This window comes from Podarcis bocagei (assembly GCF_964188305.1).
Source record: "Podarcis bocagei genome assembly, chromosome: 9".
NCBI lineage: Eukaryota > Metazoa > Chordata > Lepidosauria > Squamata > Lacertidae > Podarcis > Podarcis bocagei.
In genome coordinates this window covers 19,364,046-19,380,957 of record NC_138134.1, presented here as the reverse complement: position 1 = coordinate 19,380,957, position 16,912 = coordinate 19,364,046, and the positions used below count along the sequence as shown (strand labels likewise).

At 44.7% G+C, this 16,912-nt stretch overlaps 1 protein-coding gene across 22 annotated transcripts in view; it reads left to right on the top strand.

The window, feature by feature from the left end:
* The window catches only part of ATP10D (ATPase phospholipid transporting 10D (putative)), a 63,969-nt gene that overhangs the window by 12,333 nt on the left and 34,724 nt on the right, over window positions 1-16,912 (top strand). For 3 of the 22 annotated variants that reach the window (XR_014011730.1, XM_081208699.1, XM_081208681.1), the window contains exons 2-8: window positions 2,121-2,162; window positions 2,783-3,055; window positions 5,008-5,173; window positions 10,659-10,863; window positions 13,220-13,305; window positions 14,855-14,961; window positions 16,413-16,544. Coding sequence is in view for 21 of the 22 variants with exons in the window: in XM_081208699.1 (XP_081064825.1) it covers window positions 2,121-2,162; window positions 2,783-3,055; window positions 5,008-5,173; window positions 10,659-10,863; window positions 13,220-13,305; window positions 14,855-14,961; window positions 16,413-16,544 (1,011 nt within the window). In the remaining variant the exon portion in view is untranslated. Of the gene's footprint in view, window positions 1-2,120; window positions 2,163-2,777; window positions 3,056-4,978; window positions 5,174-10,658; window positions 10,864-13,219; window positions 13,306-14,854; window positions 14,962-16,412; window positions 16,545-16,912 lie in introns of all 22 variants that reach the window. The other 19 variants (XM_081208688.1, XM_081208701.1, XM_081208692.1 and 16 more) reach the window with 10 other exon arrangements.

Genomic DNA, 16,912 nt, shown 5'->3' with positions numbered 1-16,912 from the left:
CAAAAATATCAGTCTCTCGCGATTTGTTATAAACTAATGCATACACAGGGAGGAGAGAAACAAGGAATGGAAACTAAAGATAGTTAATCACATTAGTTAATCAAATCTCTCCAGAAATCTGAATCTCAGGCTGGTGGTTTGGAACCTGTAGATAAGGAAATCATGCAGGCAGAGGGCCTTCTCGGTAGTAGTACCCGCCCTGTGGAACACCCTCTCATCAGATATCAAGGAAATAAACAACTCTCTGACTTTTAGAAGACTTCTGAAGGCAGCCCTGTTTAGGGGAGTTTTTAATGTTTGATCTTTTACCGTGTTTTTAATGTTATCTTGGGAGCCGCCCACAGTGGCTGGGGAAACCCAGCCAGATGGGTGGGGTATAAATAATAAATTATTATTAGTAGTAGTATTAGTATTATAAATGACTTTCTCCACTGCCTTCTTTATCTCAGTCAAAAGAAGTGTGCATGCACACGAAAGCTTATACCAAGAACTAACTTAGTTGGTCTTTAAGGTGCTACAGGAAGGAATTTTTTTATTAAAACTAGGCATAGACAGTCTGTGGTGTGTGGATTCAGTGAGCTGAACTAATGGCGAGGTTTCATTCACTGGATGCCTAGCTGCCCACAGTGGTTAAGCTGGAGTAGTTCAGTTAAGACCACATTTCCATTGTGGCTTTGGCCTTATAAAGGTGTCATGACTGCCAGCACTTTGTTATGCCTCTTCCCGCCCCCACTCCCCAGTTCATTGAGAAAAGTTCCTTAGGTAACATGATCTTGGTGCACATTTCACAGATAGTGCCTCTAGGGCACAATGTTATCATCTCTCCCTTAACAGCAGTTCCTTGCATTGATGCTGACTCATGGATTTGGGTGACCAGCTGTGAGTTTAAATGGCTTTTCCTTTCAAAATGCTGTTATCAGCTTAGGCTCACACAGCTTTAACAGTGGTGCTATCCAGAGTTGGCTTCGAAGCCAGGTGTCTTTAGTGCTATATCTGCAGGCTATCGGAACAACTGCAGAAGCGAACATATTACAATACCTCATCATGGGGACTATAGCGGGTAGGATATATTCTGCAGTAGGGAAGCAAATCCCCATTTGCCACTGTTTTTGTATCGGAAAAAGCCAAACCGGGTAAATAAAAAAACAGGAAAAATAATTTTGCAAAAAAGAAGAAGAAGAGAGAAAAGTCTGGGTGTAATAATACATTTCCTAGGTATTATTTATTTATACATCCTAGGTATTATTTATTTCCTACATTTTTCTAATGGTTCATGGCCATTAACAGTTTTTTTCCATCTCCTTCATTCTCACAACAACCCTGTGAGGTTGGACGCAATCTGATAGAAGCTGAACATGACCCTTCAGCACTACCCTTGGCCAGGTTGAGCATTGACTTTGGCCTGCACACTTTATTGCAACCTGTTATGTCAAGCAGAGCCCTTTCAGTGCTTTAAATAGGGCGATCCAGCGGTCCAGTCACCCTTTGCATCCTCCCGGTATCCAGGCTGGGTATACCTAAGCAGGAACACAGCCACATGCAGGACCTAAGGACAAGCAGGTTTGCTAGATTATCCTAAGGGAAGTATGCAGTGGTGCCTGCTTGCGATGAAGTGCTAATGTGTGATGGAGCTCTCAGATATATGTATGGTTGTAGCTCACCCATGCGGGACACAGGTGGTGCTGTGGGTTAAACCACAGAGCCTAAGGCTTGCCAATCAGAAGGTTGGCGGTTCAAATCCCCGCAACGGGGTGAGCTCCCGTTGCTCGGTCCCTGCTCCTGCCAACCTAGCAGTTTGAAAGCACGTCAAAGTGCAAGTAGATAAATAGGTACTGCTCCGGCGGGAAGGTAAACGGCGTTTCCGTGCGCTGCTCTGGTTCGCCAGAAGTGGCTTAGTCATGCTGGCCACATGACCCGGAAGCTGTACGCTGGCTCCCTCGGCCAGTAAAGCTAGATGAGCGCACAACCCCAGAGTTGGCCACAACTGGACCTAACGGTCAGGAGTCCCTTTACCCACTCCAGTTCTAGCAATATTGGGTAGGCTCTGTAATCTGTGCACACAGAGATAGATGCTGGAAAAGTAGGTTGCACAGCTGACTTCTCTTTTTTTTTTATTTCAGCAGTTGTCAAGCCACGGGCTACAAGGAAAGAAGAATTTCTTGGTAGGCTATCTAACCTGCTAGTTGGTGGAAGAAGCAGGTTGTGTCCATTCCTGCAGGGAAAGGGGGATGTGTTGAGTGAGAGGTCAGTAGGGGTGTTGGCAGATAATAGGCGAGAGAGTATCTTGTTGGTCTCAGTGATAAGAGAATTTTCCTATTAGGGATCTTGGTCAGTGCTCCCTTTCCCCTGCCTATTAATACATAGAGCTCTCCAGTCAAACACAGAAGGGGGCACATTTTGAAAAAAAACATCTTGCACAAAGACTTTGGCTTTTCTTTTATAACAAACCCATCCCAATAAATAGCTCTGTAATGTAACTGTGCCATTTAATCAATGATTTCTGGTCTCTCTTAAATGGTTAGTATCTTTATTATGGTTTTATATGGGCTGCAAGCCAATCCAGATGAGTGGGGTATAAATTAATAGAATAATAATAATCATCATCATCTAAAATTACACTTCAGTGTTAATTTGTTATCATAAAGTTAAAAACTGGCTTTGGATGAATTGGGTGTTTCTCAACACAAAACAGCAATTTGTCGCCGCTTGTAATGTGCATTTCAACTTCACCCAGCTTATTCTGCAACTCTCTCTTTTTATCCTAACATGCTGCAAAGTAAAGGACACGACTTGGTTTTCACGAGAACATGGAAGAGTCACTTCAGTGGGCCAGGTGCAAATGGCAGCGCATGGTTTCTGGAGAAGGCAGTAATGATGTCACCTTCCAGCAGCCAGCCAAGACCATCAGTAAACACAGGATCGTTATACCATGTCTGGGGCATTTTAAGGAAGAATACGAAAAAGTATCCCACCTGTATCAAAACAACAGAATACGGACTACAAAGTACCGACTTTGGAACTTTGTACCGAAGAACATATTCGAACAGTTTCACAGGTAACGTGCGCAGTTGTGAAATTAAAGGATAATTAGATAGTATTGTTTGCAACATTCAGAGTGAAAGCAATGGTAGTTTGTTACAGTAATGAATTACTAGATAATTTTGGGGACAGATAGTTCCAAATAATCTGCTGGCCCCTTTGAATACGTACCGTATTTTTCGCCTCATAGGACGCACTTTTTCCCCTCCAAAAATGAAGGGGAAATCTGGGTGCGTCCTATGGGGCGAATGCAGGCTTTCGCTGAAGCTTGGAGAGCGAGAGGGGTCGGTGTGCACCGACCCCTCTCGCTCTCCAGGCTTCAGGAAGCTATCCGCAAGCCTTGCAAGCCCGGTGGGAGTACCCGCGGGCTCACAAGGCTTGCAGGCAGCAGCCTGCAGCCCCGCGAGTGTCTGCAAGCCTCGCGCGCCCAGCAGGAGGTCCCACCGGGTGTGCGAGGCTTGGGGCGGCAGCCTGTCGCCCGAAGCACGGGGAGCCCTCCGGAGGGCTCCCCCTGCTTCGGGCGAGTGTCTGCAAGCCTCGCGCACCCGGCAGAAGGTCCCGCCGGGTGCGCGAGGCTTCGGGCGGCAGCCTGTCACCCCAAGCACGGGGAGCCCTCGGGAGGGCTCCCCCTGCTTCGGGCGAGTGTCTGCAAGCCTCGCGCGCCCGGCAGGAGGTCCCACCGGGTGCGCGAGGCTTCGGGCGAGTGTCTGCAAGCCTCGCGCGCCCGGCAGAAGGTCCCGCCGGGTGCGCGAGGCTTCGGGCGGCAGCCTGTCACCCCAAGCACGGGGAGCCCTCCGGAGGGCTCCCCCTGCTTCGGGCGAGTGTCTGCAAGCCTCGCGCGCCCGGCAGGAGGTCCCACCGGGTGCGCGAGGCTTCGGGCGAGTGTCTGCAAGCCTCGCGCGCCCGGCAGAAGGTCCCGCCGGGTGCGCGAGGCTTCGGGCGGCAGCCTGTCACCCCAAGCACGGGGAGCCCTCCGGAGGGCTTCCCCTGCTTCGGGCAGGTGAGTGCAAGGCTTGGGGCGGCAGCCAGGGCTGGGGGGGGGGAATAATTTTTTTAAATTCATTTCCCCCCCAAAAATGAGGTGCGTCCTATGGGCCGGTGCGCCTTATAGGACAAAAAATACGGTAATAATTGGCACCCTCGTGGTCAACATTTGCGATAGTTTAGTTGCATGAGATACTGGCATAATGTCACGTTTTGAATTTAATGTAACTGTTGATGTACCCCCGGGTGTAGTCAATGTGGTGGACCACAACTCTCATCATTCCTAGTCATTGATCATGCTAGGTAGGGGCAGGTGAGAACCATAGTCAAGAAGATGTGGAAGGCACCTGGTTGGCTAACCCTGGTATACCCTGTCCTAAGCACCTACGTCCTGATGTAGGAAGCCTTAGGTTTGGACTGTAATTTTAAACATAATAAAACCGAAAAGAGAAAACAGAAAAGGTGATTTGGAAGCATAATGGTTGTGGGAGAAGGTCTGCATTTTGTGGTTGTTTGTAATGTTGCTTTGATTAATCAAGACACGTTTTCTGATTTTACAGTGGTGCCTCGCAAGACGAAAATAATCCGTTCCACGAGTCTCTTCGTCTAGCGGTTTTTTTGTCTTGCAAAGCAACCCTATTAGCGGCTTAGCGCTATTAGCGGTTTAGCGGCTATTAAAGGCTGAGCGGCCTAGCGGCTAAAAGGGTATTAGCGGTTTAGCAGCTTAGAAAAAGGGGGGGCATTAGTCCCATGAAGTGAATGCCTAGTCATAACATGCATGCCCATAGTTTGCTATAATATCAATTTACCATTCTTAATGAGCTGAATACTAATCTGAAGTCAACTGCTACTCACTTAGGTGTGTCATATCAAGCTCCAGACACTTTTTTTTTTTTACACTCGCTTCAATGGCTGACACTAACATCCTGTGGGTTGTTGTGTTTGTGTTTTCCAGAGCTGCCAATTTATATTTCTTATTTATAGTTCTGCTGAACTGGGTTCCAGTGGTGGAAGCTTTCAGGAAAGAAATCACCATGATCCCTCTCATTGTGGTTCTCACAATTATTGCTGTGAAAGATGGTGTCGAGGATTACGCAAAATACCAGTTGGACAAAAAAATAAACAATATAGTGACTCAAGTCTATTGTAGGTAAGTAAACCAGAAATAATATTACCATTGCCTTTGACAAATATAAATATGACGCTGAATAATTAGATCCATTTCAACCTGGCTTCCAGTCCAGTTTTGAGGCTGAAACTGCATTGCCCCCCCCCCCTGGTAGATGACCTGTGTTGGGAGATTGATGTGGGAATGTTGAGGGTGGCAGGAGAGGATATATTGATTAATATTATCCTCCCTCCCTAACTCGCGTTAGCAAGCTTCTTTACTTAGCAGAGTGCATCCCCCTTTTACGCAGCAGAAAGCTGGTTGCAAACCTGTGTGAGTCTCTTAAAACAAGAAGCAATTCAATTTGGCTTGCCCAGATTGAGATATGTTCTATTATTCCTGGTAAGACCCCTTTAATCCATCCTAAAAGAATAAAGACACAACAGTCTTATTCATAAGTAACAAAAAGGAGTTTTACTCACGATCAGGCAGAACACAGTGTGTTACAAACAGGTTCACCCCATATGGGAGATAACCTGGGGGACTGCTCCGGCGGGAAGGCAGCCAGCAGTACTGTCCAGGTGAAACAGGAAGTTCGCTGGACGAAAAAAAGATCGAAGCGAAGAAGGTGGCTGCGTGACTTCGCCTTTTACCAGGTCTGGAAAGGTCACGCCCACCTACTAGTCACATGCAAGGAAGGATGCTCCAGGCCAAGAGGAACAGGAAGTTCAAGTGAGTGGACCAACATCCCCTGCATGGCCACTCTAGCAAAAGAAGGAATGTTGTACTTGACTGCTCCCAGTGGATTACATCCCACAATTGATGGGTGCAGTCAGAGGCATGGGGGGGGGCGTGGTCCTGGGCACAATTTTGTGCGGAGGTGCAAACAGGCACCCCCCCCCCAGCAGGCTCCTTCATCGGAGCCTGGCTCCGAGCGAGAAGGAGCTGCACCTTGGCTGCAGCACTCATGCCTGGCCACAGCTCCACCCTCGGGTCGGGCCTGACCCAGGGTAGGGGAGCAGGAGAATGGGTGGCGATGCTGCCGCCCACCCTCCTTGGTGCAGGGTGATACCCTGTGGCTCCTTTTGTGCCTCTTTGTGGTTTTCAGTCCTGTCTGCCATGGGTGAGTATATGAGTGATTGTGTGTGGGGCGTGCAGCTGCTGGTGTTTGCCATAAGCCGTCCTACCCCAGTCTGGTGCCCTCCAGGTGTTTTGGACTCTAGGAACTTGATGACCCTCATGGTCCCTTCCAACTCTACGTTTCTATTATTCTATGGTCGCCTTGTAACTTATCTGGACATACAACAAGAGAGGCCTCTGTAGGAGATTCCAGTTCTTGGGTAGGATTATAGAGTGGTACCTCGGGTTAAGTACTTAATTCGTCCCGGAGGTCCATTCTTAATCTGAAACTGTTCTTAACCTGAAGCACCACTTTAGCTAATGGGGCTTCTACTGCTGCTGCGCCGCCGGAGCACGATTTCTGTTATCATCCTGAAGCAAAGTTCTTAACCCGAGGTACTATTTCTCGGTTAGCAGAGTCTGTAACCTGAAGCGTATGTAACCCGAGGTACCATTGTATAGAGGAAGGCAGTCTTTCATGAAACCTGGTTCCAAGACTTTTAAGGTTTGGCAGGTTAAAAATGTGAATAAAAGGTAAAGGGACCCCTGACCATTAGGTCCAGTCGTGGCTGACTCTGGGGTTGCGACGCTCATCTCGCTCTATTGGCTGAGGGAGCTGGCGTACAGCTTCTGGGTCATGTGGCCAGCTTGACTAAGCTGCTTCTGGCGAACCAGCAGTGCACGGAAACACTGTTTACCTTCCCGCCGCAGCGGTACCTATTTATCTACTTGCACTTTTTGGGGTGCTTTTGAACTGCTAGGTTGGCAGGAACATGGACCAAGCAACGGGAGCTCACCCCATCGTGGGGATTCGAACTGCTGACCTGATCGGCAAGTCCTAGGCTCTGTGGTTTAACCCATAGTGCCACCCACATCCCTAGCAATGTGAATAGTTGTAGGAAAAGTATAGGCAGCTTTTCCTGTTTGGGGATGGGGGGAAGAGAATGAAACGGTGCTCACGTTCTCCTCCTGTGCTTAAGCTGATATGCCACAACGGCCATTGACTAGCTCCCCACCTTGCTGCAGTTAAAGGGCTTGAATCCCAATCTGCTTCTGAGGAGACCTAATTTAGATTGGCTATACGTTGAAGCAATTGGTAATTGGCTCTTTAGAGATGATTGTGCTGTACTACATTTCCCAGACGATAATGAACCTGCCTTAGCACTGGGGTGGGGTGGGGACACACATTGCACCAGATCCAGCTCTCCCTCACACTGGGCTGCAAAATGCAGAAATACCAGCCAGGTATGGAGGGTGCCACAGATACCAGCCCCCTTGATTCCCCTTCATACTGGCTTTGCACATTTCAAGCCAAGATTTGGCCTTTGAGAATATATTAACATGCATAACATTGGCTGTGTGCAAACTGAATTTAAAATATTTTCAGATTGAGCTCTTGATAAGGCCTTGAACTCATTATCCGTTTTAGGAAATGTGCGCTGCTTAAAAGTGGTAATTACAGTTTAACGGTATTGTTTTGGGAGGGAAGAGGCTCTTGGCAGACATTAATGCAGCTTTAGTGTGTTTTGTACCTATACTGCTGTATCGATTTTGCACATTGATTTTTATGTCCTCTTAGAAAACCAGTGATAACCATCTAGGAAAGGAAGTAGGCAACTGACTTGTACTAAATATTTTTAGACTGTGCTGCTCCTCCACCCTCCTTTCCTCTGCTTTTGATTCCCTTGCATTTGGGGAAGCAGGAAAATACAAAAAAAGTGAATGTCCTCTGTCCTTTGTGGCCTCTCCTTTTAGGCTTGTAGTCTGCTGAATGTTTGCTGATACAGATTTTTGGCCCCAAGGGGAAAAAACTGTTGTTTGTTTGTTTGTGCAATGGTTGCTCTATCCTCTTTTTAAAAACAAACAAATATACCCCCGAGCCTTTGGGTCTCAGCTAGTTTTCATATTCTAGTTAAGTATAATTAACATGCTTTCTGTCTTGTTTACATATTATTTCCATGATGCTGACAAATGCCAAGTTCTAGTTGACAGATCGGTGGCATGCAATTTCTAAGCAAGTTGTTGCGTTTGGGGTATCAGGAAAATCAAATCTGGAAGGAGCAGGTCTCTCAAATGCAATTGCCCTTTATTGCTACATAATAAAAATAGGACGAGAAACTCTCCAGCATTCAAACTACAGGAGCTCAAGTGGTTTTAACTATTTATTTATTTAAAATAATTATATACCGCTGTATTGTAGAAATGTATCACAGCGGTTTACAACAATACAAATACATAAAACCATACAGTAAAATCATTTTTAAGTGTTTGAAAAATTAAAGCAAAAGTGTTTTTTTAAAAAAACTTCAGTAGACAATTGTGAGGGATGGACTTCTAATTGTCAGATAGGCCGGTCATTTAAAAGTTAGCACATAAGATTTTTAAAAAGCACATAACACTGAAACACAGCACCACCTGGCTAATGACCAAAATAAATCCATTTATTCATTCATTCATAACCCAAGTCTTGTGGGTAGAGTTGCCCACAAGGATTGAATGTGATGGGGACGTGAGCAGAGAGGGGAATGTAGGAATGGGTGGTGTGTTCTGGATATGAAGGTGCCTGTTCTAAAAATCAAACACACATTCAAACATGCTACTTAACATAACCTATCCACTGAGGATGTTGAGCAGTTGGTATAACGAGGTCTTGATTTTGGTCATTAACATAAAGAAAGGGGTCCACGTTTCTTGGAAAATGTCTCTGTTCGTTATGCCTCTATAATTGCTCTTCCGTGTCTGGCGAGATGCTCAAACATTGCTGTATGCCAGATATTATTTCCCCATATGTTCAGGGGTATTTCATTCTGGTTCCTCCATTGTTGAGCTATCCCTAATTGTGTTACGGTCAGTAAGAAGTCTACTAGTTCTCTGTGGTGGAGCCCAAGTCTATGTCCAAAGATAGCAGGGCCAAGGCAGGATTTGGAGGAAGGGGTTGGCCTGTGATTGTGGATGTAATGGACATAGATATATTCTTTATTAGGGTCCAAAGACCCACCAAGGCAGTTTTGAAAGCAAAATACAGCAGGAATACAATAAAAGATTCCAAGATGGTCATTATGTGGATTTATCCGGAGCATGTTGATTTCGAATTCTTAGTACTTCTGAGAGAAATTTGGCTATGGCCAGGGTAATATCATTTGTCTTATCTTCAAGAAGATACTTGAGATAGACAGTTTCAGAATTTCCAGGTAAATTTACCATTAAGTGTTTACTGGATCTAAAGGGGAATGCTCCGTTCCAAAAGTTTTTCAACATGGGGGCATTCCCACCAAACGTGAATAAATGAACCAAGTTTTCCACAGGCCTTCTAAAATCAATCAAAAGCAGAGGGAGGGAGGGACGGATAATTTTTTTGCCAGCTTGACTGGTGTCTAGTTGCCAGTAGAGGGTGACCTTGAGCGAGGCCTCCTGTAAGGGACCAGAGATGGTTTTAATGGGGGGAGTGTTGCGGCACATTCTTCTGCTTTCTCAATGTTTCCTTACCTGCTAATTTACACGTTTTATTATGCAAAAGCCACTTGTGGAAATCTAGCGGTATCTCGCAGAAGTTTAGCACTCATTTCTGCGTTAGTTGTTTCCAGAAAAATCCTGTTAGTTTGGAGAATTGCAGGAGTTGTCTTGTAATCTCACATGGCGAAATTTGAGGTGCTGCCTCGTTCAAATGTAGCCATGTACATCAAACTCTGTATATACCACTATGTATTCACAACAGTGACTTTTGTGTGGATTGCAGAGGTAGTTAATGTCAAGAGGGAGTCAAGTGTCACAGCAATGCTACTGAAACACACACAGAGACTCTACACCATGGGTAGGCAAACTAAGGCCCGGGGGCCGGATCTGGCCCAATCGCCTTTTAAATCCAGCCTGCAAACTGTCCAGGAATCAGCGTGTTCGTACATGAGTAGAATGCGTCCTTTTATTTAAAATGCAGCTCTGGGTTATTTGTGGGGCATAGGAATTCGTTCATTTTCCCCCCTTCAAAATATAGTCCAGCCCCCACACAAGGTCTGAGGGACAGTGGACCGGCCCCCTGCTGAAAACGTTTGCTGACCCCTGTGGCTACACATGGTCAGAGCCTTACCTAAATGAAACTCTATTGTGTGCAAGCTACAGACAATCCAGACTTCATTTTAAAAGGTTTAAAACATTAACACTTTTGAATTTCTTTATACCAGGAAATACTCCGAACATGCATAGTTAGATGTGACTGTTAATATCAGATTTTCCTACGTACATGTAAAGTCAAAATTGAATTGACTGCCTTATAAATGCTTTTGTTTACTTCCTTGAGAAACGGATGGATTTTTAAATGCATGGTGGTTTATTGCTTTTTGTATTTCGTTTTATCATTTTTTTAAAAAAAAAATGGGTCTTGCCACCCCGCCCCCTTTTTTTCCCTCCCCAGAAATAAAAAGGAATATGTCGAGAAGTTCTGGAAAGATGTTAAAGTTGGCGATTTTATCCGATTGTTGTGTAATGAGGAGATTCCCGCTGACATGGTGCTGATATATACTAGTGATGGAGATGGGATCTGTCACATTGAAACATCAAGCCTTGATGGAGAGACCAACCTGAAACAGAGACAGGTTGTGAGAGGATTTGGCGAGCAGGTATAAATGGGCACTTCTTGGGAGAAAGTCTGTGTATAATCCATATCAGGGGGAATCCTATAAACTTCAGTAGTTTTTGACAGTGCTCTTTGTACTGATTTCGGACTCCTGGCTCTACTCATTCTATCTCCAGGATACCTCTCCTCCCAGCACACACAGAAAAACAACACCAATTTTCTTCCTTCTGGCATCAACCCTTGTGATTCACAATGTCATCCCAGAAACACACACAGGGCTTTTTTTTCCAGCCAGAACTCAGTTCCGGCACCTGTCAGGTTGGTGCCATTGCCATTACCATTATAAGAGAACAAGGGATTTGTTCGTGGTGAGTTCCGGCACCTCTTTTTTTCTAGAAAAAACACTGCACACACACACAAAGGCACACACACCTTGGTGAATGTTGACATTCACCACAATTTGGACATTCACTGCAGCTGAGAATGTTCCTCATTATTAGTTCTCTTGTTGTATAAGAAGCTCTCCATGCAGGTGATTTATCCTACAATTATGATATGCACTATTAATATATCCTCTTTCACAGAGGGGAGAACAGTGGCTGAGGGAGAAGTATTCTATATACTGGGGAGGGGAGAGTACGATGTAATAAATAGTCATATGCAATGACTAGATAGATAGTCAAAGGAGTCACTAACAGGTAGACTCTTCTACCTTAAAAATAAAAACTTCTCCCTTCTTAGAGATGGGAGGACCTGGAAAAAATGGGGGGGGGGTCTTTTTTCCAAAGCCGTTTTTCCCTGGAAAAATTGAAAAAAAAGAAGTTTGATATAGTTTGAATATTCCGCACACTTTTTTTCATTTTTTCCTGGAAAAAAACGCTTTGAAAAAAACACAACCTGTCGCCCCCCCCAATTTTTCTGTCCCTCCAGTCCTTCCAGCACCCACACTTTGGAGCTCCCTGCCGATGGACACCAGGCAGGTGTCCATCGTACTCTTTGTACTCTCACTGTACTCTTTCCAGCAACTGCTCAAAACCTTTTTGTTAGGGCCAGCCCATCTGAACACATAGAAGTTGCATGCGATTTACTTCCTTTTAACCACTGCTGACTTTAGTCATATTTTGAATACTCTTAAATACTCGCTTTTAACTGTGTTTTATCAATCATTTTAATGTTCTGTTGTATATTTTTGTAAACTGTTTAGAAGCTCTCTTACCATCATGCGGTTTATAATATATAATAACAAATTCAGTTTAAAAAAAACACACTCCTTTTCCTTTCAAACAGAGTTTGAGCCTTAGTGCAACTTACTCTTCAGTAACTGGATGTTGGTTACTTCTGGGCCTGGCATGCAAAAAAATTGCCTCATGCTTTTCCCCAACTGTCCTTGAGTAGAGATGGGAAGGCCTGGAAAAAAAACCAGAAAAATGGGGGGGGGGACTGGGTTTTTTCCGTTTTTTAGAATTCCACGAGAAAAATGACAAAGAGGAAGAGGAAGAAGAAATGGAAAATGATAGCAGTAGTTAAGGAAATGAGATACAATAAACTGTGTGTATATGTTGTGTCTTCTGTTTCTCTCTCTTTTTTAAAAGCACTACTCAAAGGGTAGATCTTCTATGGAGCTTAAATATTGAGGTGGACCTTAACTTTATTTGCTGTTGGTGCTAAGGGTCAAATCTGATTATTTTTTATGTCGATGGTTTCTTGCTTTTTTTGTTGCTTTTGAGGGAAAGGGGGGTGGTTACCTGTTTTATTGTGAGCATGATACTTTTATGTACACTGTGTTTCACACAATTTGTAAAACTACTCCACACTGAACTTTTTCTTCTTCAGTTTTTCCAAAATTTCTGTTTTTTATGGGGGGGGGGGGACTTTTTTTTCTCATGGCTTCAAAATTTCCGGAAATTTTACATCTCTATCCCTTCTCAGTGCTTATTTGTCAGTTACATTTCTGTCACGATGTCATAAAGTAACCAACCAAGTCTTATTTATGTGGCATATGGGGCTTGATTAAACCAAGTGAGGCCTTGGGTCTGTCTGAGCCATTTTCTTTCCCTCTGATAAGCACTGGCAGAGATCTGTAACAACAACTTCTGCCCTTTTTTCAGCCATTCAAGAGACTCTTCTCAGTCACCTCAGAGTGGGTTTTACTTTTTCTTTCTACCTAGGATGCAGCCAATAAGCAGGAAAGCAGGCCTTCCTGTGAACCTGCTCAGTTCTCTGAGAATCTAGATTTAGCAGTACCTGGATTTTTACCTCAGGTTGTCATGCCAACCAGCCTAGATAGGCATGCAAAGAAGTGATGCGATAATTCATTACTTTAACGAAGTTGCTGCATCCCACGTTTGAGCTCCATTCCCCCCCTTCTCTCCCTCCCCCCCCCCCAAATTTGTATCTAGGAAACTGAAGTTGATCCGGAAAATTTCGCAAGCAAGATAGAGTGTGAGGCGCCAAACAATGATCTTACCAGGTTTCGGGGGTTTATGTAAGTAATTTGGGATAAGCTCTGTCTGCTCTCTCTGCTTGATAAAATATTATAGCACTCGTGTTAAAGTGAAGAGCAGCAGCTAGCAGTCTCCAGGCCATACCAAGCCACTTTCTGGCTGTTGATTATTCTCCTCGCAGAGGTGACTGGGGTGGAAGGCACAAATGGTTATGGGATGTGACTTGACAGTAGATTGCCTTCACGGATGAATTTTTGGGCCTTCACTCGTTTGTCAAAGTGGCTTCCTGGCAAATCTTGTTTGCCAGCTATGCAAGCTCTTGGTCCCATGGAAAGCCCTCGGCTTCAGAGTCAAGGGAGGCTCCCAGCTTGAAGTTGGAAAGCTTATTAGCAACTTTACATTATTAGGCTACATTATCAAAGTATTTGTATCACGGCCTGACACCGTATGCCAATGAATTTGATTTACAGTGGAACCTTGGTTCTCGAACGCCTTGGTACTCGAACATTTTGGCTCTTGAACGCCGAAAACCTGGAAGTAAGTGTTCCGGTTTTGGAACGTTTTTCGGAAGCCGAACGTCAGATGCGGTTGTCAGCTATTGTTTCCAGGGCGCCTGCACCAATCGGAATCCATGCCTTGGTTTTCAAATGTTTTAGAAGTCGAACGGACTTCTGGAACGGATTACGTTTGAGAACCAAGGTACCACTGTATTACAATTCAAACACCAATGAGGGATTGCACTGAAAGTGCCCTTGTCAGGCTTTCCTCTCAATCACTAGCCCAAACACACCAAGACTCTTCACTTGGAGATGTTTACAACGCAGGCAAGATGCTCTAGGACAGCCTTCACCAACTTGGTGTCTTCCAAATTTGCTGAAAATCAGATATATAATCTAGGCAACAAGTGGCTCCTTAAGCCAAGGTTGCAGTCACAAAAGCGGAATGTTTAGTTGCTGTTTTAGGGCAAGAGCTCTAAAGTCTTGTTTTTCAAATGATGGACTGGCTGTGATTGATTCTCAGTTGAACTTCTGGTTCTAGTTCAGATGGCAGCCTTGAACTGGGTTAACGACTTTGAGAACTGAAAGAAGTTCACTTGATCCTGGGACAGTCCACATATATTTTGTTGTATTCCGCCCTCTTTATCTTGACGGTCTCTGCTCCTGCTCAGGCTGCACAGAAAAAGCCATTTGGTTCCAGAAATTCATTCCGTTTGTGCAGATAAATTATAGCTGATAGAATTCTACAAGGTGGCGTATCAGTTGATGAAAACAGTCTAGATCCAATGATCCCCAGATGGTGGCAATGTCCTAGCACCCAGGCATCTCAACTTGGTTGCAAGTGGTTGAAAGCAAAATATGCCTGGTGTCTGGCTAATTTCGGACACAGGTTGGACTGCAAGCCCCATCAGTCCTAGCTGGTGCAGCCTGACAGCATCTAGAGGGCACCAGGTTGTCAAAGACTGCTCTAGGATATATTCTTTTGAATGTCTTGTCCGTGGGTGTTGGCAGTGTTTGCGGAGCCTTTGTGAACATGAGTGTGTCTTGAGTGTCTCTAGGCAAATAACCATCACACCTGGATTTGTCTTTACAGGGAGCACCCAGATAATGAACGAGTGGGCCTGAGCAAGGACAACTTGCTGATGAGAGGATGCACCATCAGAAATACAACAGTTGTTGTTGGCATTGTGGTGTACGCAGGTCAGTGTCCTGGCTAGATGTCGCTGGTTTGCACGGCCTGAGAAATGAAGCCGTTCATTGCCATCCCTGGCAAAACACAAAGGGTTGTCCCCAACGTTACTCAGAGTAAACCCATTGAAATGATAGACACAGCTAATTTATGCCAATGAATTTCAGGGGATTCTACTCGCATTGAATGCTCTCCCCAGGGAGGTTCGGCCGGTGCCTTCATTACATATCTTTAGGCGCCAGGCAAAAACATTCCTCTTCTTCCAAGCCTTGGGGCTGATTGATATCTGATGCCCTTTTTAAATGGGAGGGTGGATTATTGCTTCGTCATCGTTTTTATTTTTGCTATGTGTTTTAATTATTTTCATATTGTAATTTTACGTCGTAAGCCGCCCCGTGATCTACAGATGAAGGGTGGGACACAAATTTAATAAAAAATAAGTAATAATAAAAATAATGCTCTAAGGATTTGGTTGGGTGCAGCCTAATACTTCATGCGATAAAGGCTATTCTAGGGGTGTAACTGTTAAATATAGAGGATTAATCCATTATGATGCCAAATGAAGGTTGGAAGGGAGGTCCAATAAATAGCAAAGGCTCCTAAAATCAGTATCTCCTCACATCAATTTCCCCTCCTCCCGGTTGTTCCACAGAATTCTTTATATAAAGATCAATATTTAAAAATTCCTGTGCTTTCCTCCAGTTCAAAATGTCCTGGGCATTTCATAGCCATAAAACAGTTTACAGCAATAAAAAGCACAGTGCTATAATTTTATCATAGTGGGTTAAAAAAACAACAACTGCAAAGTTGTTAATCCTTGGGAAATAAAAAGGATTTTGCCAGGCATCTAACAGACGTTAACGTCTTAGGCTCTAGGCTAGCCTCCCTGTAGAGAGAGAGAGTGTGTGTGTGTGTGTGTGTGTGTGTGTGTGTGTGTGTGTTTGACAACTAGGGCACCATAAACAAAAATGCCCTCTTTCCAAGGAGCCACCGGGAACAGAGCCTGCCCCTAATTGCATAGCTTCCAGGTTTTTGTTTTTGTTTTACTTCTTGGTCAAATGGGAGTAGCGATAGGCAACTGGAAAGCCCAAGGAAAGCCCTCAGTCTGGCACAGATGACACAGTGTGACTGGCTGCAGAAGCAACTTCCTCCCCAGCCCATTATTTAACTCAAACTACTTCCTTAAGCTAGCACAGGCCTTCTGCAGCTTTGATTTATGCCTGGCTGGCTATATGCTGACTCTGTGTAACTTCCATCTGGCGTCCAAGTTAGGAATTTTGGCCCTTGGGATTTCCTCCACCCTTCTCCAGTCCAAGCGGCCATTTGTATCTAGTAAGCATCATGGAACTCGGGTGCCAAACTTTGCAAAAGTTATCACAACCAGTGTCTATCCTTGGCGGGGAACAGTTTTAATTGTTTCAGTTTGCATTAAAAGATCCGACGTGTTTTGTGTTGTCGAAAGGTCACGAAACCAAGGCAATGTTAAACAACACAGGGCTTCGGTACAAGCGAAGTAAGCTAGAGAAGAGCGTAAACAAAGACATCATCTGGTGTGTTCTGCTTCTAGTTGTGATGTGCTCTATAGGGGCCGTGGGTAAGTGAAGAGTTAAGATCCACTCTACAAAATAGGATATTCTCTCTCTATACGTCTGTTTAGGACTCTATGCTTTAAGGGTTTTTCTAATGGAGTTTAGCATTTTTTATTTTTTTTGGGGGTCCCAAGACCTTACGTTGCCTGAGGTGAAAAGCAAAATGGCGTCTCTCCCCACTGGGATTCCATGCACGGAAGTTGACCAGTCTGGCAACCGATTCTTATTTCAACACTGCAGATGGGACAATAGGGGTTCGATCTGCATGCTAAGCGGCCTCTATTTGACTCCCGTTTATGGAGAGCTCTATTCTGAAGTGCCATTTTTAGTTGTATGGTTTACACTGGCCATATCCGCACCATGGGACGGGGTG